A 25,754-nucleotide genomic window follows, 5' to 3' on the forward strand; every position below is an offset into this window, starting at 1 on the left:
GTTTTCACAGTCCTTCCACTCCTGTATGCCAACTATTCCCCTCTATCAAGTCTGTCCTTTCCTTTTTGTAGGAAATCTCTCTAGATAAAGTTAGATCAACCTCTTGCTGATGTATATTCACTTAATTGTTTCTGGTGTATTATGAGTGTAATGCAGGTTGTAGGTTTCTTCACTGTGTTTTCCTTTGGGATTTTGCTTTGCATCTCTGTGAAGTGTACTACAGGTAGAACTTGAGCATGGCAAACAGACTTACTGCAGGTTTTTTTCTAAAGAAGAGAGTACAGCATGTTTTGGAAGGATTGTGAAAAGGAATATTGCACTGCACTGGCCTGGCATTGTAAGAATTTTTAAATCATGGAAGAGTCCTTTAAGAATTTTCTTCAACTGAGAAGAATAGGAAAGCTGTGGCAAGAGGCCAGAAGTGAGGTGTAAATAGATGTAAAGGCCTGTGGTGCCTATGATTCTCATAATCTGAGAGAAAAATCAAAACAAGACAAACTACAAAACACTAGAAGGGTTAGGAAATTAGACCTAATACCTGACTCTTCAAAGAGTACTTCATATTTGTATGATATAACTTGCACTCCACTATGTTTTTTCTAACTGTTGAATGCTTCTTTTTCCTTGCGAATTGTAGGAGTTTGCCAGTTGCACGAAAAGGTGCCGTTTCTAGTGCACTGTACATGGCCTGGTTAGAAGCTCTTTCTAAAGATCTGCCACCAGTTCTTCTTGTTCGTGGGAATCATCAGAGTGTTCTTACCTTCTATTCCTAAGAGTTCTGCACATGGGACAGCTATGATGAGATGGTACTTCAGTGCCCAGGGAGAGTGACTGACATGATCTGTAGTTTATTAACATCACAAAGGCAAAAAGTGACTCTTCTTTCACTATTTCACTGACTTGAAAGCACACAAGGAAAGTCACTGTACTTCTAAAGTTGTGACATCTTCAGTTTTATTCTGTATTTCTGTAATTTAATCTTGCTTAATGGTGGAAGGATTCCTTGTTAGAGTGAAGAACAAGACAAGCTTTTTGTTTGCTATTTGAATAGCAGCAATAAAATGTTTTATTTTTGAGCAATGAAAGGATTCTAGATTTATAAAAGCCTTTTAGCCTTGAGGTGCCTTCTGAAATTAACCAAATCTCATCCATACATCCTATTTTGTAAATTTATATAGAATGTCAAAATCTGCCTTCAACTAAGAGTTTAGATCAGACTTCCTTTAGTTTCTAGTCTCTTCCATATTACAATAAAAATGAATGCTGCTTTTCAGTCTTCCATTGAGCTATTAGTTCTTAGTACTGTATGTTTTCTATTATCAGAAAATTTTGGGGACTTTGTTATTACATCTGTTAGATTTAAAGGTGAGAATCGGGGCAGGTCGATGGACTAAAAAAAATTCTTGATGTTATTTTCAACAATTTGTAACAATTAAAATAAAACATTCTACTAGAAGATAGGATCCTTTTCTCAGATTTGACAATGTGTACTACTTGATACCAATCTGAGATAGACAGCTAACGTTAGCTACCTTAGCAAAAGATACAGGTCAGTATTTGCTCTGTAGCTCTAATAGGCAACAGAATTCATCTTACTGGCTGAGGCTTTTTATCTTACTACAAATTATAAGAAAAGTACCTGTCCTGGTTCTTGGCCTATTATGTTTTAATGTCATTTTCAATTTACTTTGAAACAAAACTCAACTTAAGGCTTGAATGGGGATAATATAAGCAATGTGATGCGATAAAACAGAAAACACTATGTAGAATCTTGCTATCCAATATGAAATGCAAAATCTACAGTTCTCACATTTTTCAACAAATGGTTAAAAGGACCACTAGTTACTAGGGGAGATGTTTTTAGGTCAATTCGTTCAGAAAATACATTTAGTCTTATTAAATGATACTCAGGTTTGATTGTCTAGCAATTTTGATTATTCCATACATCCTACTTTATACATTTTCTATGTTCAATAAAGAAACTGCCAATCTTGCGTGCCCTTCCACTGTATATTTTGAAAATTTCATTATTTAGTCTTCTATGAACACTTAGACAAGAAATTTCACTTGAGCCTTTGTCTGAAGGTCCGTAATGTGAACTGTTTTTTAAATTCCTAATATGTTTTGGATAGAAAGGATTGCCTAAAAACATTTCACAAGCATTTGATATTAGCATTGGACATGCTACTGGATCAGTTTGCCAGTGGTTGAGTGACTGATTTAAGGATGCACAGAAAAGGTGATTTTTATGCTAAATGCAAGATTACATTGAACTCTTTTTGGAGGACAAAGCATAGTCATTATGTGAGCAAGGTAAAGCCTTAGATTGTGATTAAAGACAAAAATACACAGTGCTGTATACACTATTGTTAAGCTCTTGGTAAACCGCAAAAAATGTTTTTGTTGCTGTTCCTGTCAATTGGAGTTGAGAATATTGAATCATTTCACTTACAAAAAATAAGAAAAGCAAACATGCATGTTTTGCTTCTAAGTGTGAGATAGCTGATGCCAGCATGAACCCAGCTTGTTAAGATAAACATTGTAAGACAAGACAGTTTGCAGTAAAAGTGCTGTTTCCTTCCAGGCAAGGGGGTGGGGATCTAGCTTACCAACTTAACTATTAAAGGTTTTATGGTGGGTTTAGGGGATAAGGATGTCATGTTCTGAATATGGAAGCATTACCATGTTTTGTCTTGTTTTGTGGGTTATATTGTTTTCAACAGATTGACAGTAAGGCATGGACTTATGCTGCTATCTTAAAATAATAAAAAAATGTGCACAGGTACACTTAATTAAAAGGCTTTTTGCCCATTCAGGAAACCATTGCTTGTGATCTGTAACACAGAAACCAAATGAAGTGTGTGTATACATGCATATATGTGTATAAGAATTATATAAAATATATCTAAATATGCATATGGGGATAGTTAAGGTAATGTCTGTCAAATAACATAGGAAGCTTTTTACATGCACTCTCAGAAGTCCACTAATGCTAGGCACAAAGTGAAGTTTCAAGATTATTTGCTACACTAAAATTTCAAGTTAATCGTAATTGTTTGCAACAGATGTCGGTTAGGGGCAGTCACTCCAACTTCTGCTTTGATTTTGACGCCAAATTTAACTATGTTCCAATCATTATTAATTACTTGAAAAATGAAATCACTTACACCTGGAAATTCGTATCTTATGTAGATAAGGTTTCTTTTTGTGGGTTTAGAAAGACAATAATAGCTGGCAAAAATCAATTACTTATTTATCACTTAGATTTGTATTTAGGTTTCCTTTTACATACATTCTTTTTATATGCTTTTTCTGACATTACATATTTTAAAATAACTGCAAATAATTTAAAGATTTGAGCGTTAGTGGGTAACGATCCACTTGGTTTGAAGATGTAAGATTTGATACTGTACTGTAACTGTCACACACAAATGCTTTTCTAATGTTTTAACGGTAATATTGCAGTTAATACTTTGTACCAGGGGGATGTCACTGCAATAAAAGGAAGTGAATTCAATACAACTGTCTTATCTACCAAAGCCTTTTTTTAATTGATGCGGGAGATGAGATACTTGCCTGTATTGTGGAATCTATATATATATAGGATCATGAGTATAACATAATGCCATTCAGGTGTCTGCTATAAGGAAGAGAAGTGTTTTGTTCTTGTGGGGAATGTTTGCTGTTACTGAGTTAGGAACAGCAGTGTTGCATAAGAAAAATAAATTTTGTTTTGCTTGCTCAATTTTGTTATGACTTGCCAGTCAATGCAGATCAGTCTACAATACATGGTATGTTTAAGCTGGAACATCAGTATCTGAAAATTTGTTCCCATCACAAAGGCAATTTGTTTTGCCTCTTAACACAGTAATACACTGAAATGTACTAAATCCTCTTTCTCCCTTGAAACAGGAGTCCACTGGGACATGAGTAAATGTTGGAAAAAGAACTTGAAAGACTTGGTTCCAAAGCCACTTGTAAGCAAGACATGTTTGGTCTTAACTTCACTGATCGACATTTATTTAGAAACTCATTTATTTAGAAACTGATAGAAAAATGGATATTTAGGAGTGCAATGAGACATGGCAAATTGTTTTCCTGTATCAAATGAATGTGGAACCACTGAAGAATACTTAACCTCATCAGCTTTGGTGCTTCCTAGCGTAGTTGGGTGACTGTGAAGTTTCATTTTCAAATTAACCTAATAAATTGAGATCTCTATTATATGTTCTTAATTCACTAAGCACTTGTGAAGTTTTTCCATACACACAAATCTAGGCCTTGAGAGTGAGGCCTTGGGGGAAAATGGAATGCTTGGGCACTGCCAGATTCTGTGGCATTGGGTCTAACCCTTTTATAGTGTGTTAAGAAGGCAAAAAGAGAAGGTGTGTAGCAGCACTTTTTCCTAGATACTCCATTTGCTGGAGAAGTGTTTGATCTAATAAAGACACAGTAGTACCATTAGCTGAACTTACAACTAAGTGACTACTTATGATTTTGAAGAAAAAAAAAAAAAAAGAAAAAAGAAAAAAAACTGGACCAAGGGCTACACAGTCAAATACTGAAGGTTCACACTGTACAGTCAGTTTTGGTTTTGTTGTGAAAAAGAAAAGCAGGCTTCCCATCACCATGGTCAGTGTATTTCATTACTCCAGTACACTTCTCATATAACCTCTGTGGGATTCAGCAAATCTTGCCTTTACATCTAAAACCTGGTTTATGTTCAGTGGACTGGGAACTAGTTAAGACTGGATTTGCTTGATGGAGTCTGATAAATGCATGTAGAAGAGGGGGAAACAGGCAGGTGGAAATCATCACTTGGTTAACTGTTGAACTGGAAGAGTCAGTGTTGTAGCAGGAGTATGGACCCTCCTCCAAACAGAAGCAAGGAAGGCCTTTCTCTTGAAACACAATGTCGTAGACTAGGATGTCCATCTCACAATGATATAGAAACTTCTGTACCCTTTCTGATGTGTGCATCAATCTTGCAAAGTTATGTGTGAGATGTAAGTCAAGCCCACGCTCGGCCCAGTTTTCTGCTCTCAATCGGTTGTCTCTCTTTCAGATAAAGTTGCCTTTGTAGTTCTAGGAATTCGCTTTTTCCCCTGCCAGCCTGCTTCCCTTCCCTGTGTGCAGTGCTTCTACAGGCCCACGGGTGCTAAGCTGCCACCACACAGCCTGGGCAAATGTTCAGGATTTGAACTGTCAGGCAGTGCTAAACTTTTAATTTTTTAACCACTCTCTCCCAAAAGCGCCTGATCTCCCACTCCTCATAGGTCCTCTCAGGCCTTGCTGTTAACACCTGCACGCCACCACCACCAGCTCTGCCCTCCTGTCCTGCTGACAGCTGGTGCCGGCCCTCGTCCTCTTGTTGGCCACTGTGGGGACCCAGCCTCTTCTGTCCCTTGCCATGGGCCTTAAACCCTCGGTCAGCCCCAGGGACTTGGGGTGGCAAGGGTGGCGAGGGGGATGGCAGTTGCTGTGGGGCACAGGGGAGCCCTGGGTGTGCAGGGCATCGTGTAACTTCTGCGACCCCCTACCCTTGCTGGCTTGCTGTAAGCCTGCCCTTTTGTGAAATGCTCTCTAAGAGCTGCTTTTGCTTGGTGCTTGAGTGAAGTTTTGCAAAATAAGCTGCTAACAGGATGTTAATGGCAGTAAGACCTGGATATGAGAGAAGGAGGGGCTTACACCTGTCCTCCCACCCTGTGGGGGACCTGGGGAAAGCTGCCCCTGGTGAGATGTGAAGTGTGAGGTTCTGGACCTTAGGTACCTTGCTTTCAGAGTTCCTCAGTTTCCATACACTAATAATTACAAAATCCTGCTAATAAAACAGTCTTTAGTTAAAAGAAACAATACATTATTTCTCTGTTCTGTCTTTTAGTAATGTAAACCACAGCAGTAACACCAAGTGGCAGTAGTGGTCTTCATCAATTTAGGTCATGCCTGAAAATGCACTTCCAAATAAGCACTTCCAGCACTATTCCTTCAGTTTCATGGGCTAAGTGACTCAGTGTTTTAAATAAACAATGAATATCAACCTAAAAGTATTATTTTATATAGAATTTTTAATAATATTGATTTTGGGTTGGAGAAAAGCTAAATATTTTTCCCCACTACCATCCTTTCCCCTTTTTTTGTGGCTAAAGTACTCTGGTTTTGCTCTAAAGGATGCAGCAGTCTTTGTGCAGATGCTGCCTGTTGAGTTTAAACAGGTTTTTTTACCACCAAGTAACCACCATTTCATAAAGCACTGCGTGATGCTCACTTTTCTCAATTCCTGCAGAAGTTGTAGAACAGACTGACAGTTTTGGTGACCTATAAGATTTCAATTGATACTTTTGCTTCATAAGTAACAAACAGGCCAAATGTGCATCACTTTCTACTAGTACAGAAGCAGGAGTAAGATGATAAATCTTTACACCAGACCAAAATATTCATGCACAGGCCATTTAAAGCATTGGAGGAAAATAAGCAGTGTAACACAAGACTTTCCCAAACTTACTGTGCCTGAGAGTAACTTTATCACCATGTTGGAGTGTTTTACAACTAATAACTAAATCTTGGACCATTTCTCTGCCATCCAATTTGTTTCTGCAAAACAGATGGTAAAAGAGTCACAAGCAAAGGATTTACACAGGCTCTGGTGGAGATTAGCCTTGAAACATGCTCACTCCCAGTTTTGTATGGTCGTGCATTCTTTCAGAACGAGCTGCCTGGCTGGATTGTTTAACTACAGGGACTTCTGAACAGTTCTTTGTACCACTGTTACTGATCAGCATCGAGAACAGTATTAAAATACGCATAGAGAAGGGGAGGGGATGTATGTGCAAAAGAATATGCCAGATAATCCAGCATTACTTCATGTGTTTTATAAATATTTTGGTCAACTTAATGCAAGTCATCTCTGATGGGCAGTGGGAATAAAGAAAAAAAGATACCAAAACAAATGTGAAGTACAGAAATGTAAGCACAAAAGTTAAGCATTGTTGCTTGTAATGAAACATGGTGGTTCAGACACCAGTAACCTAGATATTATAGCAGGTCAAAGCACAGTGCCTACCAAGAGGAGATTGCACCTCAAAGAAAATAGCATTTTATGGAGTCCACCACCAACAGACATTCATAGTAGTAAAAATATAGTAGTAAATAAACTAGTAGGAAACATGAAATTAAGTCTAGCCACAGGCTTTCACATGAGATTTTGGCTAATGTCATGCATAATTTTATTTTACTTTTGACTGCTCTCTTGGGTGTTGTTAAGAATCTTTATTCTTACAAATTTTTTTCTCTATTATTCAAACAGCAATAGTAGTGTTTCAGACATGGTAAGATTTATTGGGAAAACTCAAGCTTTGGCAAATATATGCCAAACTTTAACAAGCACTGCTTATCCATGATACTTTTATTTTAATGGAAATTAAGGGTTTTGGCATTGCTGCTTTCTTGTTCTTGCCATGCTTGTAAGCATGTAGAAAAATGAAGCTTGATTCTCAGCTGGCATCTTGGAGTCAACCTTGATGCAAATAATTATAATGGGTTAAAAAAACCCCAAACAATAGAGGTTATGATTGAGTTGGTTATGATTGAGTTAATAGAATTGTCTATTTCAAGTATGTTCTGAGATGTTTATTGTCATTCCTACCTAGCGGGCAACCCAAGAAGACTCAGACTGGACTCCTTTACAAAGAGGAGCCAAAGTATGGTTAGAGTCAGTCCTCTCAAACCTGTCCTTCTCACTGGAGGCTGTAACAGCACAGGGTTAACCCTCTCTTAGTTAATCTCTTTTCACAAACCATTCACTGATATTAACCTATTGAATTCTCTGTACATTAATCTAAGAGTAAGACCATTACACAGGAGGTTTATACAAAACACAATTTTACTGAAAATTTGGTAAGACTATACTGTCAAGAAGCACACAACAATATTACTTTCAAGGTATCTGGTTCCAACCAACAGAACTTGTTCAGCCTATTTTGCACAGACTCAATGTTGGGTTGAAGACTGTTCTGGAAATGAGTTGGTGGGGCATAGGGGTCCAGGTAGTCACTTGACACCCCCACGATTTAGTTGACCTTTATTTCTGTGCATGCACCCTGCTCAGTGGCTTTACTCAGGATTTTCACAAGACAGTTATATGCATATCTGAGGCCCATTTCTTATTCTCTTTACCAGCTTTTTGTCTCACAAGCAGCAATATTTTGGTAGGTTTTAAATGGAAGTCTGTGGCAATAAGAGCTTTGCAATTATTTGCTTTTCTGGTGCTTCATTCCATCTCTGGTCACTGTGGTTTGTTTTTCATGGCTATTTCCTGTGGACTATGCTTTCTTTAAGAACACATATCCTGATGAAGGATATCTTAGTTTTTCTTTCATCAGGAGAATGTACAGGAGTAGACAGGATTTTACATACAAAAACAAATACAAAAGAGCCTATTGAAAAAGTAAATTTAAAAAGGAAAGGGGAGAGTGGGAAGACTGCATGTTGGATTCACATCAATGATATGATTGGGTCATACTATCATGTTCTGTTCAGTTTTACATGGAGCAAGTGTTGTTCCTCAGGAGTGGAGGCTAGATGGAGAAAGTGGTGGATGTAACTCATTCTGTTCAGAAGGAAATAACTCATGTGGAGTTAGAACCATATACCACAGACCTGTATTTCAAAGTGGGCACATTTAAAAATTTGCATCTGTGTTCTCAGCAGCTGAAAAATTACTTATAGCTATCAAATTTCTGTTCAAACAGTTGTCTTCTACTTTCATCTTGACTTTAAGACTGGGTAGCTACTGTTCAGCCAAAAACCAGCTGGTTTGAGACTAAATGGACCTTATTATTCAGTGAGATACTTAGAAAACAGTGTTTCTTGGCATCATATGGAAAGCAGAGGATTCAATCTGCTTAGTTAACGGCATATCTGATTTACTTGGTATTTTCCATGGAGTAATATTAATAGAAGGAGATCTCTCAAAGGAGCTCAGCTTGAATTCAAAAGCAGCTATGTAAGACCATTTCTGTGTTCTTGATCACTGGAACAATAGTATACATTTTAAGGATTTCAATGAGTTTTAGGCATAGTGAGTTCAAAGACTTAAAACGGTGTGCAGTGTGTGTGTCCCAGAGGTCAGTGGATGTTTTAGAAAAATGCTTTTCTACAAAGTTCAAAGACCTGTGGCAAAACAGATAGCAGTATGCACACATGAGAGTACTGTTGGCTGATCTGTTGTTGGTCATCTTACTGATCAGGACTGAGAGACACAGAGTTTAGTGTCTCAGTAGTAAATTTGGCCTTACAAAAATACTGTAGTTGATTTTCTTTTTTTAATTTCTGTTTTATAAGTTCTGTGCACAAATTGATTAATTTAGTGACAAGCATTTCGAGCTGAACCTTGATTCTTAACTATCATTTTTCAGTCTCTAACAAATACCAGCTTTTCTCATGTTTATGTATTTCATTTTTGGGTTTTGAATTGAAACTCCTGGAAGATAAAAAAGCCACCTTGTTTTACATCTAATCTAATTAAATTCCTTTAGATGAATCTGTTAGAAATATCATAGATTATTAATTTTTTTGAAAGATAGTTTGGAAGAATGTTCATTGATCCAGAAATATCATTTAAAACATACTTTTTCTAAAATGTGTTTTAAAGAAGTTGGGTCAGCTGCATTACCCAGGTTGGTTTCTTTTAAATTAATCTCTGTCTAAGAGCATTATTCATAAGTAACCTAGTTTTCTTTTGTTCATAAACAGTAAACATTTGATGAAGTTATGCACCTTTGGGAGCAATAAAAGCACGTACAGTTCCACATCTTACTTTGGAGCTTTCATAACAGCTGTGTAATAAGACTGAATATAGAATTTTACTTCTGAAATGCTGGCAAGGGCTTCAATTATTGTGGTAGCAAAGGCAGATTATGATTTGTTCTCATCAACACTTGTAACATATTCAGGCACTAAAAGCTGGTGCCAGGAGTGATGCATATAGGCTGGTAAATTCTAGTGTGATACCTTTTTTTATCCCTCCCTTACAAAGTGGGATTGACTGCAGAAGTTTACATAAGCAAGATCATATAAACCTTAAGTATTATGTTCATTGTAAAGAAAACAGTAAGAGACGAGGACATGCATAGAAATTATAGAGGAAACCAACTCAAAACAGGTGCCAGAAAAATTAAAAAAATAAATGTTGGACAATTCAGCACACGAGGCTAGTAATCTAAATGTACCTAAGTTTACAATAGAATCAATTAGCTGAAAGAACTGGGAAATGTGGCTGTCTACTAAAATGCAAGTTTTGTTTTGGTTTATTTATAACTTCCTCTTTCCTTTTTTACAGTATTTGTTGGAAACTTCATAAAATATTTTTAGACTAGACAGGAAATATAGGCCATAGTTTTGTTCAGTTAATGCTGCAAAATAGATAAAAACGTGGTTACAGTGCAAGGTGTCCAAATCATAGTGTTTGAAGTTGCTGGCTAGATTTTAGATTTGCCTTTACACGAGATACTAAAAATTCTTCCTTTTAGTTGACAATACAAAGCCCAACAGTAAAACAGGATGTGTGGTGCTTGCAACATAACAAGCTTCATGGAAATTGAGACTCTGCCTCACCTCACATATTTTCTGAAGAAATGGAATCTTTGTAGGCTTACTGAAAAATGAGAAAAGTTTAACTGAAAGAAAGCAAAAATTTAACTGAAGATTGTGTGAACATATCTTTTAAATAAAAATATCAGGATGCTTTTAGGAGAGTTGGAAAATTCAGGCATATTTATTAGTTGATTTGCTATCATAGTTTGACTATCCAAGTGAACAAACAGTAATTTAAAATTTTTTTCCTCAAAATAAGTAATCCTAATAGGTGCAGTGGCCTATTGTATTATCTGACACTTACAAGGAGAATTGAAAACACATACTGAGGGAGAACAAAGGCCACAGGAAACTCATGAATGAACATAGGTTTTTCAGGTTCTTCAGCTGTGTTTTTGAGATAATGCCATGAAAATAAGGCACCCAGCAACCTTGTGCTAAGTAACGGCATTTTACACTATAATTGTCTTAAAAAATGTGACACAGAAATTGTTAAGTTCATGCTTGCATAATTCATTACTACTTTAGATGGAAAAGGAAAGGAACTGTGTGACTGCCAGATGGTGTGGGACTGCAGACTTTGCTCCAGTAGAAAATTGTGGTTGCCCATAAAACCAGAACCTGGGAGCAAGTGCAGCTACAATGCTAAGGATGCAAGAGCAGGCTACAGCAGGCTACATTATGTAACGTTGAGGGGAATTCAATTTTAGTTTTGAGAGTTTAAGTGTATAGTATGAAGATTATATGAATCTGTTTGGAAGAGGTAGGAATTGTTTGCTTTTGCCACAATTTATCTCAAAATTCCCAGGTCTGATCACCTCATCACAGGTTAATTGTGTATACACCCACATAAAAACACATACACAAGATGGTGATTTAAACTTCCTATCTCACTACAGTATACCAGATCTGTTATAAGTGTATTAAACAACCTTTCCTCATGGATATTAAATTTAAATGTTTAAAGGTGTTTCAGGCCATAGCTCATTTGTGACTGTCAGGGTTCTGCAGAAGCCATACTGCTCAATGTTTTCATTCTTTCCTATGAATAATTGCCTTTATTTCTGATTTTTAAAAAAAGGCTTTCAATTCAGTGAGTAAGTTTTAAATCACTATTTCTTGCCTACTTTCAGCTTATTGCTAGGTGATTTTTCTGGAACAGACAAGTGGCAATGAAATGTGTGACTTTTTGTGATAGTGTTGATCTGTGTGTTGATATTAAAACTAATATTTTTTTAAAAATTGAGTTTTTGCTTAAAGGTTTTGGCCTTCTGGTTATTTGAATCTCCTCCTTCTCTCTCCTCCCCACCCCCTTTTTTTCTTCTTTTTCAGTAATAAATACAGGTCTAAAAGCATAGAGTAGCGAGAAGAACAATGAACTTCCATAAGCTATCTCCACATGAAGAACAGTAAGACTTAGAGGTACAGGAATACTTTTATGGAATACAGACATCCAGCTTTAGGCCTTTGTATTTGCATCACTTAGGAATAAAATTGAAATTATTTCCTTAATTCTGGTGTAGCAGAGGCAGTAATTCACCAGTTCTTTTTGTCACAGTGAAGAGGGAGTACATGCAGCTATGTGCATATGCATGTTCTTTGGCTTTGAATTGTTTTGGGGTTTTTTGATTTCTTCTTAGTAGTCTTGCCCCTGGTCAAATTTTAATGGCAATGGACAGAATTTTTTTGAGCCTACATTGGGCAAGAAATGCTATAGAATAAATTATAGAAGTTTGAGATATTTCTGTAAGTGTATAAGCATTTGTAGAAATACCAGATTTGGATAAAGCTGCCGTAATATAGTATCATCAGTACTAAAAAGATAGACAATATTGTTATTATGTTTTTATTATGTTATTATGTTTTTTTTTCCTGGTTCAGATACAGTAGGTACCTAGTCCCCCAATCTAGCAGTTTTCTTTTCTGGACTTAATAGTCTCATATTTCCCTGTGCTTTAATACTCTTTCTGTAAAACAGTGACAGTGCTTATATGTAGATACTGTTTTTTTACTGTTTAATTTACTATAGATCTGTGTATGCTTCCCAGCTTTAGTGCCTTAGCTTATTCATTTCCTATTCATATGACTGACTGAAGTTCAGACCCTAGAGGAAGAGTCCTGTGTTCCTCATACATTGTGGGTAATGCTCATTCTGTCACTTCTTCATAATTTCTTCATGGTGCTAATTGTAGCAGTGTTTTCTAAGGTTAGCTAGATTTGAGATAGCTCTGGGTACTTCTGTTTAGAATATCCTGAAGTACAACACAGCCACACTTCAATGCCTTGAAGTGCTGCTGAGCCCCGAGTTTGGCCTTGGTGTTCAGAATTTTAAATTTCAAAATTCCTTTTTGAGTAACAAGTATTTTTTGAGTTGTCAAAGTGATGGCACAACCACCACTTCTTTTTGCTGTCATTCCTTGTATCTCAGAATCTGTTTTTGTCCATTACTATGAGTACCTCATTCTTGACAAGCCCAAGTAGCAAGGGGCTTGTGCTAAAAGAGTACTTGTATTGCTTGTACTAAAACAATACTCAGGCACACAGGCTCAACATTTCTGTGACCATCCACGATGAAAAACTCTTGGCATTCTTGGAACAAGCTTCATCACATGAGAAACCACCTCCTTCATCAGTTTTCTGAGGTTATGGGAAAAAAAAGAACTTATTTCCTAACTTCGCTATACCAATGTGGTGTCAAATACATAAGCACTTGCACTAGAATTTTATTTTAGACATAAAATATTGTACTTGTGCCATCTCATGTTTTCTTTATCTCCTGCTTTAAGAAGTGTGAATGTAGTGTTGTGACTCTTCATCTAAGTAATATTCATGTGTGCAGTCTTTTTCTTGGATTTAAGCTGTATCTGTTTTACAGCACTGGTTAGCATAGTTACTTAGGCTGCATTTATAACACATGGGAAGAATTAAGAAACAGTTTCCGCAGTGAAATTTTTGCTGTATTTAGTTTTGCAGTACATTGTCACTCCTGAATTCTTCTGTAGGTTTAGAAGAAAGAGATTCTTCAGCTACTGCTCTGAAATATCCATTACACCAGAGTTTAGCTGGTAATTCCAAGTCAGTCTAATAAAATACCATAGAAGAACAGTCTTTTCTAAACACTGAATAAAGAGCCCACTTTGTCAGAGAAGGAATATGAAATAACTGGGTGTCTGCATCACTGTAGCAGTGCTTCTGGTTAGATTAAGATCTGTGGCAATGAAGACAGGGCATGATGTACAGAGAAACAACTCCTGGATGTTTAGACTGAGCAATACTCCTGGCAATGCTTCATTCACTATTGAATTGGAGCCATACTTGAGGAAGAAGGAGGAGCCCTAAAATGTCTGTACACAGTTCTTAAAACACTTCAACAAATACACAGAAATCAAATACTGGAGCATTTGAAGACAGTAAAAGGAGGCATACATTCTTTGATGAGCCTGGTAACACTGTAGGGCTATAGTAAATGAACTTCAGTGCTGGCAGGCTGGGCAAAATCTTCAGATCTAGAAAAAAGAGACCTTTATGCACTACAATCTTGCTTCAAGTTGCCATGAGATTTATACTGCAGTCTCCTTTAAATAGCAAGACAATTTCAATTTTTTCTGTTAGCAACAGATTTTTGTTTTTTGTAGCTTTCTAGAACTTCAGTCTTTCTGTGCATGTGCAATCGTCTTTTCATTAAATGTTAAGAAATTAAAAGGCTGAGTCTTTTAAAGGTAGAGATTGGAGATACAGGTATACAAATATACACTATGATATACTGGGTGGAAAGGAAGTGGGTCTCTTGGATTTCTTGCATGCTGTTGTTTTGTTGGGTTTTTTTGTTTTTCTTTTATTTTTAAAACAATACAAGATATTTTTTCCTCTAGACTTGAAATGGGGGGTAACTTTCTATGTATTGTGTGTAACTGTTCTATGCATTTTCAGATGGTAGAGGACATGGTACATGCTTAGAGTGAACAATACTCCTAGTAACTGAGTTCTAGTAAAGGGATGAAGTATTTTTAGTACTTTGGACTTACTGTATGATTAGATAACACAAATTTTATCTGATGATAGTTTCTTGTTTAGAAAATAGGCTTTAAATTCACTAAGTGTGCACAGCACATGCAGTAATGTCTACTGATAGAATTCTCCAGAACTTGTAGACTCAGTGGAGTTAGTAAGAGTGTTGCTAGTATTTTCTGCCCTTTTTGAGAGCTGGCAATGAGGAATAATGTTCTATTTGGTTCACTCTGTTGTCTTGTTTTCCAGTACGTGTTTGCTGAAAAGCTTCCATTTTGGAGGAAGGGTAGCCTTCTTGGAAACTAGCTGCTATAATTGTTCGGTCCTAAGTCAGCACCATAGTGGATATATTTAGCAGACCTTTTAGAGATCTTCCTCTTACTGTATACATACATCAGTCATTTTACTCAGAAGCAGATCTGAATCCTACTGAAACTTGCATGACCATGTCTGAAGGCAAGTAAGTATGGTTCCTGCCAGTTTCTTTTTGTCTTGTTTAAATTGATGCTCTATTAAATGTCAGATAAATCTGAATATGTATGTAGGCTTCCAGGAATACCCAAGGTCAATCATAGAATCATAGGCTAGGGTTGGAAGGGAGCTTAAAGATTTCCTAGTTCTGTCCCCCCCTGCATGGAGAGGGACGCCTTCCACTAGAGCAGGTTACTCAAGGCCCCATCCAACCTGGCCTTGAACACTTCCAATTAATTTGTGAAGTACCATTCCTCCAAAAGAACAACAACAGAATATAGAGGGCTACTTCTGCTGGGACAGAATTCAGTGCTTCACTCAACAAGTCCAATTTCCTCTTCTCTGGCTATTATCACTGTGACAAAAACATAGAGCTGGTATTGGATATTATTTTAAAAACAACCACTTTTTAAACTCTGAATGGAATAGAAATTCAGTCTAGCTTATGCAATGAGGTCTGTGTCCAAACTTTGCATACTTAAAAATCTTTTTTGCACTGCTGGGTTTGACTGTGTACCTGATGAAGAACATTCACAGAAGGGAAGACCAGCAAGCAAAAGTACCTTTATTGTCTTACCAGATCTTTGCTACTCAGGTAGGATGCAGGTTTTACTCTCTTAAATGTATGGGGATTTTTTTTTTTCAAACTGATTCTGATAAGCAAGGCCTTCTGCAAAGCTGAATGTAATGTATGACAGATTCTGAGAGCTGAGGCAGTTTTACCTTTGTAAAGACTGTTTAATTCGTTTTGTCATGACAGAGTAACTAAGTCAGCAAATGCTGTGTAATCTCAAATGTGGTGAAGGGTTTACCCTCTATCAACTCATTTTTCTGTTCTGAAATCCTTCAGATTTACAATTACATGCTTAATCTGTGTAAAGAGCAGAGACAAGTCAAAGAAAAAAAAACTAACCCAAAATAGCTTTATTGCAAGAAAAGTGTGGTCTTACTGATACAAATCTTCAAACAAAACTTTTTTACTCACAAGTATTTGACTAAAAATGTACAAAGTTTCTTTTTCTTTTCAAAATCCCCGAAGTCAACAACAGAAAAGAAGAATCACTGAGTATAAATATATATCTTTGGTCAGCATCAATATGCAGCTGGATCAGTCCTGAAGCCAGCGTGTGCTTCAGCTATTTGCACATATGAGATTCTTTTACAGACTAGTTACAAAAGCCAGCTGTTGATAAAAGAACCATTGAGAAGCACGCTTAACATATAATGGTACAATATTTAAAAAAAACCACTAAAGTAAACTAGATGTCAACTCAATGTACAAACAACCTTCTTACAAAATAAGCTATGATAAAATGAGTCATACGGTGTATAACTACGGTATTAATGAGATTTCTAACAAATGGATTTCAAATACACATTTTCCTTGTCTGTGCTGCATAACTTACTTGCTCATATGGCAGTCCTGATGCAGCTCCTAGTTTCTAGTAAATGCACCATTAATTCAAGACAGCACCAAACAGTATAAAACATTACATGTTCCCTTTAGAGAGACATTTTCTTCAGCTGCCTAAAGTAATGTAAATTCATAAAGAATGAGGTGTGGTTGCATGTGTGGTTCCTTGAGGTTAGTGGAAGTACAGTACAGTTTGGTTCTGCAATTCTAATGGTATTAAAAGCAGTCAAGGTATTTTGCTACAGTGGTTGTGCCACTTCTTCCATTATTTTATGTGGCTGATTGAGAATATAATTCTATTGACCTGCTGTGAAATATGATCTCTGCAGAGACTGATATTCTAATTCTTGTCTAAGACTCCTTTACTCATTTTTTTTTCTTTTTTGAATACTAACGGTTTTGCAAGAGTACTTCATAATATCCAGAAGATGTAATACAGTGCTTTCAGCTCTGATACATTTAAAAATTATTTATATACTATCCAGATGACTGGCCCAAATACAAAAGGAAACATCTTTCAAATCTATTTTTGTATTTAGAAAGTACCTCTAAAATGCTATATTTCAAATTTATAAATCTAAAGAAAACCAAGCAAATTTCCCTTTTTGTTTACATAATTTTCTATTTTCTCCATATATTACTGCATTAAAAATAAATAAGCTTCTATATTATTTTCATTAGGAACTATAGCAAAATACCCGAAGTGTTACAGACTGCTCATTGTTTTGTGCCATTTAGTGCCATATGATGACTTCTTGAACTTTAGCTTTTTAATATACTTTAAATAAAGGTTACATAAAAGACACAGTAACCATGATTGTAATCAAAGTGTTGGCACTGGCAGAATTTAAGTTACTGTCCTGCAAGGGTAGTTCTGCAGTCTTGGCAGGATGAAAGGAAATAAGTCTTTCTTCCTTCCTCCCCCTAAAGTCACAGACTCTTTCAAAGCCTTTGGAAAGCAGATGGTCATGTGGGTAGACGGGAGAATAGCAGTGACTGAGGAACTGGACTCAGCTTGAAGGGTGGCTAGTAGAGGTCTAACCATAGCCTCATTCTGAGGGCTTCCCCAAGCTCTCCTACATGGTAGTTGTCCTCATTGCTGTCTTTCAGTTTCTTTAGGTCCTTTTTCTTATACAGAGGAATGCTAGTGATTTCCAGTGTATGAGTTCCAGGCACTGACTTCTTCTCAACGGTGTGCAAATAACTCAGTCCATCCCTCTGATGGATTTGAAAGATGCCATCATCATTGCCATATGAAATGATGTAACGCACATGGTTGGTAAGGGGCTCAATGGCTGGCATGAGTTCTAGGATGTGCTTCTTGTTGTCAATCCTGGAAATGCTGACTCTTATCTTTAAAGGACTATCCATGTCTAGACTTCCCAAGCTAATTTGCTCCACCTGAAGTAAAGGAGGAAAGAATGTTTAGAGCAGGAAAGAAACAGATACTCACTTGCACTGAGAGAAGAATACTATTAACAGGTTCTACATTTGTCAAAATTTCTGTGAAAGAAGCAACAGTAAATCCTTGATTCTATGGCCTGATTCCATGTAACACACTCTGTAAATCTTAAAGGTTTCTCACACAGGCTTTATAGGATAATTAAAGTTACAGAATCAGGTCTACAGAGAGAGCTCAGATTTCAGATACTTTTCAGCATCTGTTTAATTTCATGTTTGTGAAAAGTTCATGTAAGAAAAGACCCATATTTACTACTGCAGTAAAGACTGTAAGTGAGGCATGGTCTTGTCCTTATGATCATTTTAAGTGAGAAAGATTACCGAAACACACACCATGACACTGTATGGGATTTCCCTGAAACTTCTGGTAAAACTTTTAATCCTGGGGCTTCTAGAAGCAAGGAGGGTCAGTATTTGGTGATTATAAAGTAACTGAAGTAAGGAGAGAACCACTGTATTGCTAACCTTCTACAGAAAGGACTCGCATGTCACATTGTTGACTTACATCTTATTTGGACCATAGAATGGCATATAGAAAAAGGTCCAAATCAGTCATGTGTTCTTTTTAGTTTGACCTTCAGTATTGTTATGCTGCAGGTGTGAATCTGTCCAGAGGTGAGGCTGAGAACACAGAGCAGGAGGAATGCGTGCATTCCTAGGAGAACCATCTAATAAGCAACAGCTTTTGAAAGTGCTTCTACAAAAACATATAGGTTGTGGTCTTCCTTAGGAAACATGATACTAAGTGAGGTACCTAACTTGCACGTCAAGATCTTTTCTTGCCATTAGTGATGAGTTGTTTTTTTTTTTTTTTTCCATGTAACTTTATGGGTGGGGAACCTTTCACTTTTACTACTGAGGTAGTTCCAGATTGAGAAACTGAAAAGGTTAATGCTATTAAAAAAAAATAGTAGAAAGAGATAAAACTTATGAACAAGGTATGAAATTAACTATGCAATATAAAAAATTATTTTCAAAACTTCCATGTATTTCTACCAATATGAGTGGTGGTGGTGAGGGAAAAGGGTTGTTTGTGGCAAGCATAGATGTGTGTGTGGGAATCAAACATTTAGATTTTCAGTACCAACACTATATTAAAGCAGAAATTACATTAATAACTGGCTTCTTCAGTAACTCTGCCAGTTCAAGAACTGGCTTTGATGACATCATGCAAAGTAGTGTGTACTAAGGCTGGAGCTTCAGAATTGTTTATGTCCTTACCCTTTTGGAAAGGAGACTTGTTTCTCCATTCTTACAATGTAAATAGTGTGGCTAGACCTCCTTACCATTTTAGTGAAGGATTTTGCTAGTTTGTGTTAGACAGCTCTTCTGCTACTGACGGAAAATCTGTGTCCCCTGACCTATAAATTGAGTCAGTTCCCCATTACTGCAGATTTCAAGACCACAGATGATGCTACAGCCCAACATCTTACTTTACAGATAAAGCAGATAATTTAAATACAGGTACACTCTTCTAATTTTTGAAAAAGAAACAAACCAAAAAAACCCAAACAAACCCCCACCATATTAAAGGTGTAAACAGTAGGGCTGTCCTGTTATGAACATCCTATAGCTTATTTTTAGAAGCCCACGAAGTGCAGTAAGAAAAATATTAAGTCTGAAGTGTAATCCTCTAATATTCTCAGCAGTTCTGCAAATATTGGATTTAAGTATCAGTAAGGTCATGGACTCTGGAATCCCAAAACTGCGATCAACCATGAGAGAGACTCTTAAACTAAACTCAACTGCAAGAACATCTAGTTAGCTCTTCCAGACCAAAACATGCTGTCCAGTCTCCTCCTGACAGCAGAGCAGATTGCAGATATGACTGCTTTCTTAGCTGTCTGTTATTGTAAGAAAACTATTTCCCTGATTATATTTTGAGGAACTAGACCACATTTCACAGTTTGAAAGATTCTTTAAAAACGTCATCCATTCATAGTCATTGATGTCTTCATGACTGTCATAGCATTCTTGCCAATAGAATCCAAAATGACTGAGGCAGGGAAAAAAATTTTGCCATTGAATGTGGCTGTTAAAAAATTCCCTCCATTTACTGTAGTGCTGGGTAAAGTATCTCTGAAAATACTCCAATATACATTATAGGGCTTATTCATCCTGGTACATACAGTGGCATTAGCACTTCTCTTCTTCCTGCTGTCTTTTTTGGAATAGCCATTGAGTTTGCATTCATAACATGCTTCAGGGGACAAAGCGTTCTCTTCATCAGCATCTCCATCCAGTGGCAGGTACTGACCTCTGTTAAATCCCATCCCTGAGACACAGTGGCTGTTGAGTAAAAGCATCTGGTTTAGTTACTTCTTGCATTCTTTTGAACTCCCCTGTTAAATTGCAAGTAAGTGTATGTAATCAGTACTTCAGTGCCTGTATCCCTTTCCTTTCCCTTCCCACAGCAGGAGGTCTATGCATTAATTTTCTTCACCCTAGCATGGCATACTGAATGAAATACAACCACTGAGTGAAGGCATGCAGCTTTCAAAATTTTTGTTTATAAATTTTACAAAGAAAATAAAACCAGCCTGCCCTAAACTTTGGAACTAAAGAATGCCACCATTTTAAGGTGTCAGAACAATGCTTATTCTGCATTGATCAATGTGGCTGAAAACCCTCAATTATCTCAGTACAGACGGTTTACCTACCCTTACACCGTAAGTCCCCATTGAGCAGGTTTGTGAAGTAGTTCTTGTGGTGATACAGGGAGAGAAAGCAGAACTAGTTTTTTAGTGTGTCTTATATACTAGATTTAAAATGAGTGTCATGCTGCATGTAAAGACATGTCTCTCCTTCTACTTTATGGACACAGTGTATAAAGGGAGTAGAAAGGATGACTGAGTAGCCTGTTTTTCATTTGCACCTCTGCTTTCAGTCTGACTGAATGTGTCAGTCTTCTGAATGTGTCTTTGATGAATGGCTGTGTGGGCATACTCACCCTTGTCCAACTCTATAATAGCCAGGTGGACAGCCACAAAGATAACCACCTTCAGTGTTGGAACAACCATAACTGCAGGGGTTCTTGGCAGAAGAACACTCATTCACATCATGGCATGCACTGGAGAACTGGTCATATGAAAATCCAGATGGGCAGGCACACCTGTAACTTCCAAGTGTGTTGTAGCAAGAAGCAGAGCCACATGTGTTTGGATTAGAGCATTCATTTTCATCTGGTAAGCAAACAAAAGAATATTGGTATCTTCTAATCTGATAGACATCAGGCATGCACAATGTAGCTAACAAATCATTACCCCGTAGAGACTTGGTTTCTGGAGAAAAATTACATTGGTAAAGGTCCCAAACAAATATAGCTGGACTGTAAAGGTATCTTAGGAGACTTATTCTTAAACTATATTGACTCAACTCTCCTCCTTGCTTCAAGGTATGTCTCCTGTTTTGCTTACGGTTCCTCCTCCTCCTGGCAGGAGTCCTACCAATGCTCCTACCATGCAACATCCACACAGGAGAAATGAGTTGGAACTCCATTCACACTCCAACTGTGATAGTGTTCCTTGGCACTTAGCGATGGGGCAAAGTTAGCACATACTTGCAAAGGAAACATGCAGGCTCTATGAGGGGAAAGGCATCTAAATAGCCAATGAAAAAGAAAAAGAGAATGAAGTATGGTCTTCACCCTCTGGAGCTGAATTAAGATACAGAGAAGATGACTCCTTCAGTCAGCATGACTGATTTAGTTCCAGGCTACACTGCAAAAAATGAGTGAGGAAAGTAGCTGGTATGGAATCTGTACAGTTGGTACGTGTTGCTTTTAATTTTACCAAGGTACCATTTCCCTGTAGGTGTTTTCTTCTCCAGTACCTTCAGTGCATGCTTTCTCATTCTTGCCTGCAGTTAGTGGGAGACTCATTCTTTTGAGGATTATCTATAATATTCAGAGACTGTAGCTGGTGTGGAGTTTTGTGGGAACTGTTTGTTCCTCTCACTTCCACTCCAATCCTTTACTTTCTTTGACATTAAGGAGTATTAAGTAAGGCATGATGATGGTGGTTGGGACTTCAGAAAAATTGCCCGGTGTCTTACTTAATGTAAAATCGGTATAATATACTAATGCATATGTCTAGGATCGGGACAGTAAGCTGGCTATGGCAGTGCTCATAGCCACCTTAAATATGACAACATTGGTAGACAACCACGAAAGCAAACTTGAAAAGGTAAGTATGTTATCATGTGCCTTGTGAATGGTGCAGGATGGGTTTGTTTGGGTGTCTGGTTTTATTAAAAAGAAAATCCCTGTATTTCAGTTGGTATGGGAATTGGCTTAGTTCAAGAAACACAAAAAAGAAAGGCTGAATTGAATGAGCTAAACCTACAATAAAATTGCTAAGCTTATTAGTTTGTTCCAATTCTCTGCCCAAAGAACTAATGTTTGTCTTAGAGTATTTTGAAATAGGAAAACCATGCTTACGTTGATTTTTTCTCACCTTTCACTACAGATGCTATTCCATAGTATCATCAAATTGCTAATGACAGTGAGAGATTCTTACTGAAAAAAAGTGCGGTTTTTTATTTGTTTGTTTGTTTGTTTTTCCCAGTAGAGATATTTACACTGATGCTTTCAGGTATTTAATAAGCATCTTTCAACCTTACAGAGATACAGATTTTTCTGAGGAGAAGGGAATCAGAACTTAGGCCTTGTTAAGACAAGTCCATGTAACACCTCGTTTCAAGAGGATGAATGTGGTTTTTTTGTTACGTTATTTCATTGATTTATATTTGGAGTAATAAGTGTATGGAAAGAGGGAAAGAGTGGGGAAAAAAGATTTGTGTCTTCATACCTCTTGTCCTTTGCATTCTTGTCCTCACCTAGTAGTTGTCACTATAAACACTAGGATACCTTTGCTATTTGTATGTATCCTGTTGTCCTGATTTGGGCCTGGACAGAGCTAATTTTCTGTCCTGTAATTTTGCTTTCAGATAAGTCTCTCATAAGTAGCTGTACTTACTGAAATTAACAGCAAGATTCTCTGTCAGTCTCTGCTTCTAGGACAGATAATACTCCATGTTTATAATTGTGGATAGAGAATGGTATGCAGAACCAAGGGCACTGCTCAGTTCTGAGGGACATCTCATGCTCCAGAAAGAGAGAGGGAGTAAAGAGGTCATGCCTGCAACCCTCCTTTAGGGAGGAGTGAACAAGGAGGTCCAAAATTGACCAAATGGAGTATTCCATGTCATAGTCAGTATAAATTTGAGGGATTACGAGGGTAAAACCCCTTCCTTCCTTCTTCCTTCCTTCAGCTTTTCACCTTTGCCCTTCTTCTCCTGTCCCTGTTTGCTTTGGCATCCTGGGAGGATTCTGCCCATTCCTCTGCCTGTGGGTCCCAGTCTGTGTCAGCCTGAATCTGTGTGTTTGTGCCTCCAGCTCCTGACTGCTGCTGACTCCCGGAGTCCAGCCTGGACTTTCCCAGGGCTGCCCTGCAGCCTCGGTGGTGATGTGAGAGTTACTGGGGGAAAGGGGGGAGTATAATTTTTTTGGTATATTTGTATGTATTTAATAATTTTGCTTTTTATAATTACTGTTTCACTAAAACCATGTAGTTTAGTTTCCAACCCATAAGTCTCTCTCCCTTATTCTCTCTCCTTTCCTCATCAGGGAGGGGGATTAATTGTTAATTGCCGGCCCAGTGTTAAACCCTGACACCTGTGCTGTGTGTTTCCTTACCAACACACTGGTTCCACTGGTAATGCTGAATGTATCCCTGTGGGCATCCACATCTGTATCCACCAAGGATGTTTTGACAGCCATGTTGGCACCTATGGTTTCCATCACATTCATCCACATCTTTACAATCAGGAGAGAAGTAGAACATGAAATAACACATAATTATGCACACCGCCAAATACATTACTCTGATAATAATAATTGAAAAAGCAGTATTTATGATGGTGGCATACTACTGTAAGATGGATGCACTATTTATGCTGGTCATTTCAGCAGCCTGAAATGCAACAGATTTTGTCATCTTTCTATCTACAATAATCTATCTGGAACTTTTGAACATTACTCTGATTTGGAGAAAAACTCAAGTTCCTGGAAATCCTACATGATGTTGCTTTGATATGGTATTTAGACTCTGAATGCTTTTTTCTTTCAATTTTCAGAACAGTTATGTAGGACTAAGCTTTTAGTTTCCTGGAACATATAGAAATATTTTAGTATGAGGAATACATATGAGATTTGGCTATAGGAAGACTCTTGATGTATGTGTAAATAAAGGAGAAAGCCGCAAAAATAAATAAATAATAAAAACTGCAGTCATCTTAAAAAGTGTTTTCTGTTAGAAATACATAGATTGTAAGTAGCCTAATGTGTCATGTACTGTATGCAGTTCTAGTGGAAAATAAAAAAACATGCATGATATCACAGATTTTAAGTTACACTTTCGCTGTCCTCTCTTTGAAACAGATTTAATGAAATTTTAATGACCCAAAGCCTGAGGTGGAGAAGACAATCATGCCAGGAACTGAAAGGTGTCACTTTATCAGTAAAGGCATACATGGCAGTTCTGAGTAGTAGTTGTGTATGGACCTTGTGAATGCTTTGGTATGTATAACCGTGTTTTGCTTTGTAGATGCTGGCTAAAGTATACAATTAGGATGTACCTGTTTTAGGACAACAAAGTTATCTGACAAGATAATGCTTTCTAAAACGGCATAAATTCTGCATTGTTAGTCTACAATTTGTTTAAAATGTTGTATTGAGACATTCTGAGATACTGTAATTTTGTGTTTGTATACCTCTGTATTTCTAATTCTCATCAGCCAGATAGCCTAGTACTGACTAGTAATTTCTTCTTTGCTCATTATCGGAGGCCTATTGGAGGCTCCAGAAGCATCTGGAGCTCTCAAATAGACATTTCCAGACTGGGGCTCTGCTTTGGGCCAACAGAGAGAGGTGAAGCCTCACCATATAATTTGTATTTTAACTCTAGTGAATTATCCTTCCCAATGTGAATCTCTGTGGTAGAAGACTTAAAATATGGGATTTAGACTCTAACCTTGGGTACCCTTGGTACTTACAATTAACTTGAACAAAAATTGTAGAGAGATTCTACTCAGACTGTATGCAAATTAAAATTAAAAATAGCAAGTAGATTTAGAAACATAAACCTAAGAGAATTTAAAACAGCAGCTTGAAAGCAGCAGTTCAAGTTCAGCTAAAAAGTCATACTTCTTACTCATATAAAAGTTACTCAGGCAGTATATTCTTATATACAAATCTGCTTAAAATCACCCAGATACATTTCTATTTCTTTTTGGTGTTTAATTTTACTATGCCTGGTGCTCTCGTTTATCTTCAACATCACAGGATTCACTAGAAACAGAAGGATTTGCATCATAAAAAGATTTGACCTTCAGTGGTTACCTTCACAATTTAATCCAGTAGAATCCAGAGAAAATCCCCTTTGACATTCACAGGTAAAACTTCCAGGGGTGTTTTGGCAAATTCCTTTTGAACCACAAAGCAGTGGCTGAGAACCACATTCATTGTTATCTTAAAAATGCAGAGGACAAATAAAAAGGTTGGTATAACTTGGGCTAAGATTTTAACCTTATTCATATAACTTTTTTAAAGTGTTTGAAATCCCCAGACGTACAATAGTTTATTCTGGAAATGTAGCTTACCATGTTTAAATGTCAGATGCCTTGATGACTCATGCACAGCTATGAGTAATTGATAAATTCTAAGTATAAGTTGTAATTAAGTTATAAGTGCAATTGTTGACAGTGAAAAAATACTTCTCTATAAAATAGTTTCGGTAGAAAGATTAATACG

General features: G+C 37.1%; 2 protein-coding genes across 4 annotated transcripts in view; one reads left to right on the forward strand and one right to left on the reverse strand.

Moving 5' to 3' along the window:
- Positions 1–3,745, forward strand: part of SLC12A2 (solute carrier family 12 member 2) — a 68,739-nt gene extending 64,994 nt beyond the window's left edge. For all 3 annotated transcript variants that reach the window (XM_030467023.1, XM_030467024.1, XM_030467025.1), the window contains one exon: positions 638–3,745. In XM_030467023.1, the coding sequence (XP_030322883.1) occupies positions 638–773 (136 nt within the window). In that variant the 3' untranslated portion in view covers positions 774–3,745. The remainder of the gene's footprint in view (positions 1–637) is intronic.
- A 13,764-nt stretch (positions 3,746–17,509) lies between these two features.
- The window catches only part of FBN2 (fibrillin 2), a 162,890-nt gene continuing 154,645 nt past the window's right edge, over positions 17,510–25,754 (reverse strand). Inside the window, 5 exon segments of the mRNA XM_030467573.1 lie at positions 17,510–17,884; positions 20,074–20,233; positions 20,895–21,126; positions 23,640–23,759; positions 25,344–25,472. Of these exon segments, the coding sequence (XP_030323433.1) occupies positions 17,510–17,884; positions 20,074–20,233; positions 20,895–21,126; positions 23,640–23,759; positions 25,344–25,472 (1,016 nt within the window).

The sequence above is a fragment of the Calypte anna genome, chromosome Z (genome assembly GCF_003957555.1).
Source record: "Calypte anna isolate BGI_N300 chromosome Z, bCalAnn1_v1.p, whole genome shotgun sequence".
NCBI lineage: Eukaryota > Metazoa > Chordata > Aves > Apodiformes > Trochilidae > Calypte > Calypte anna.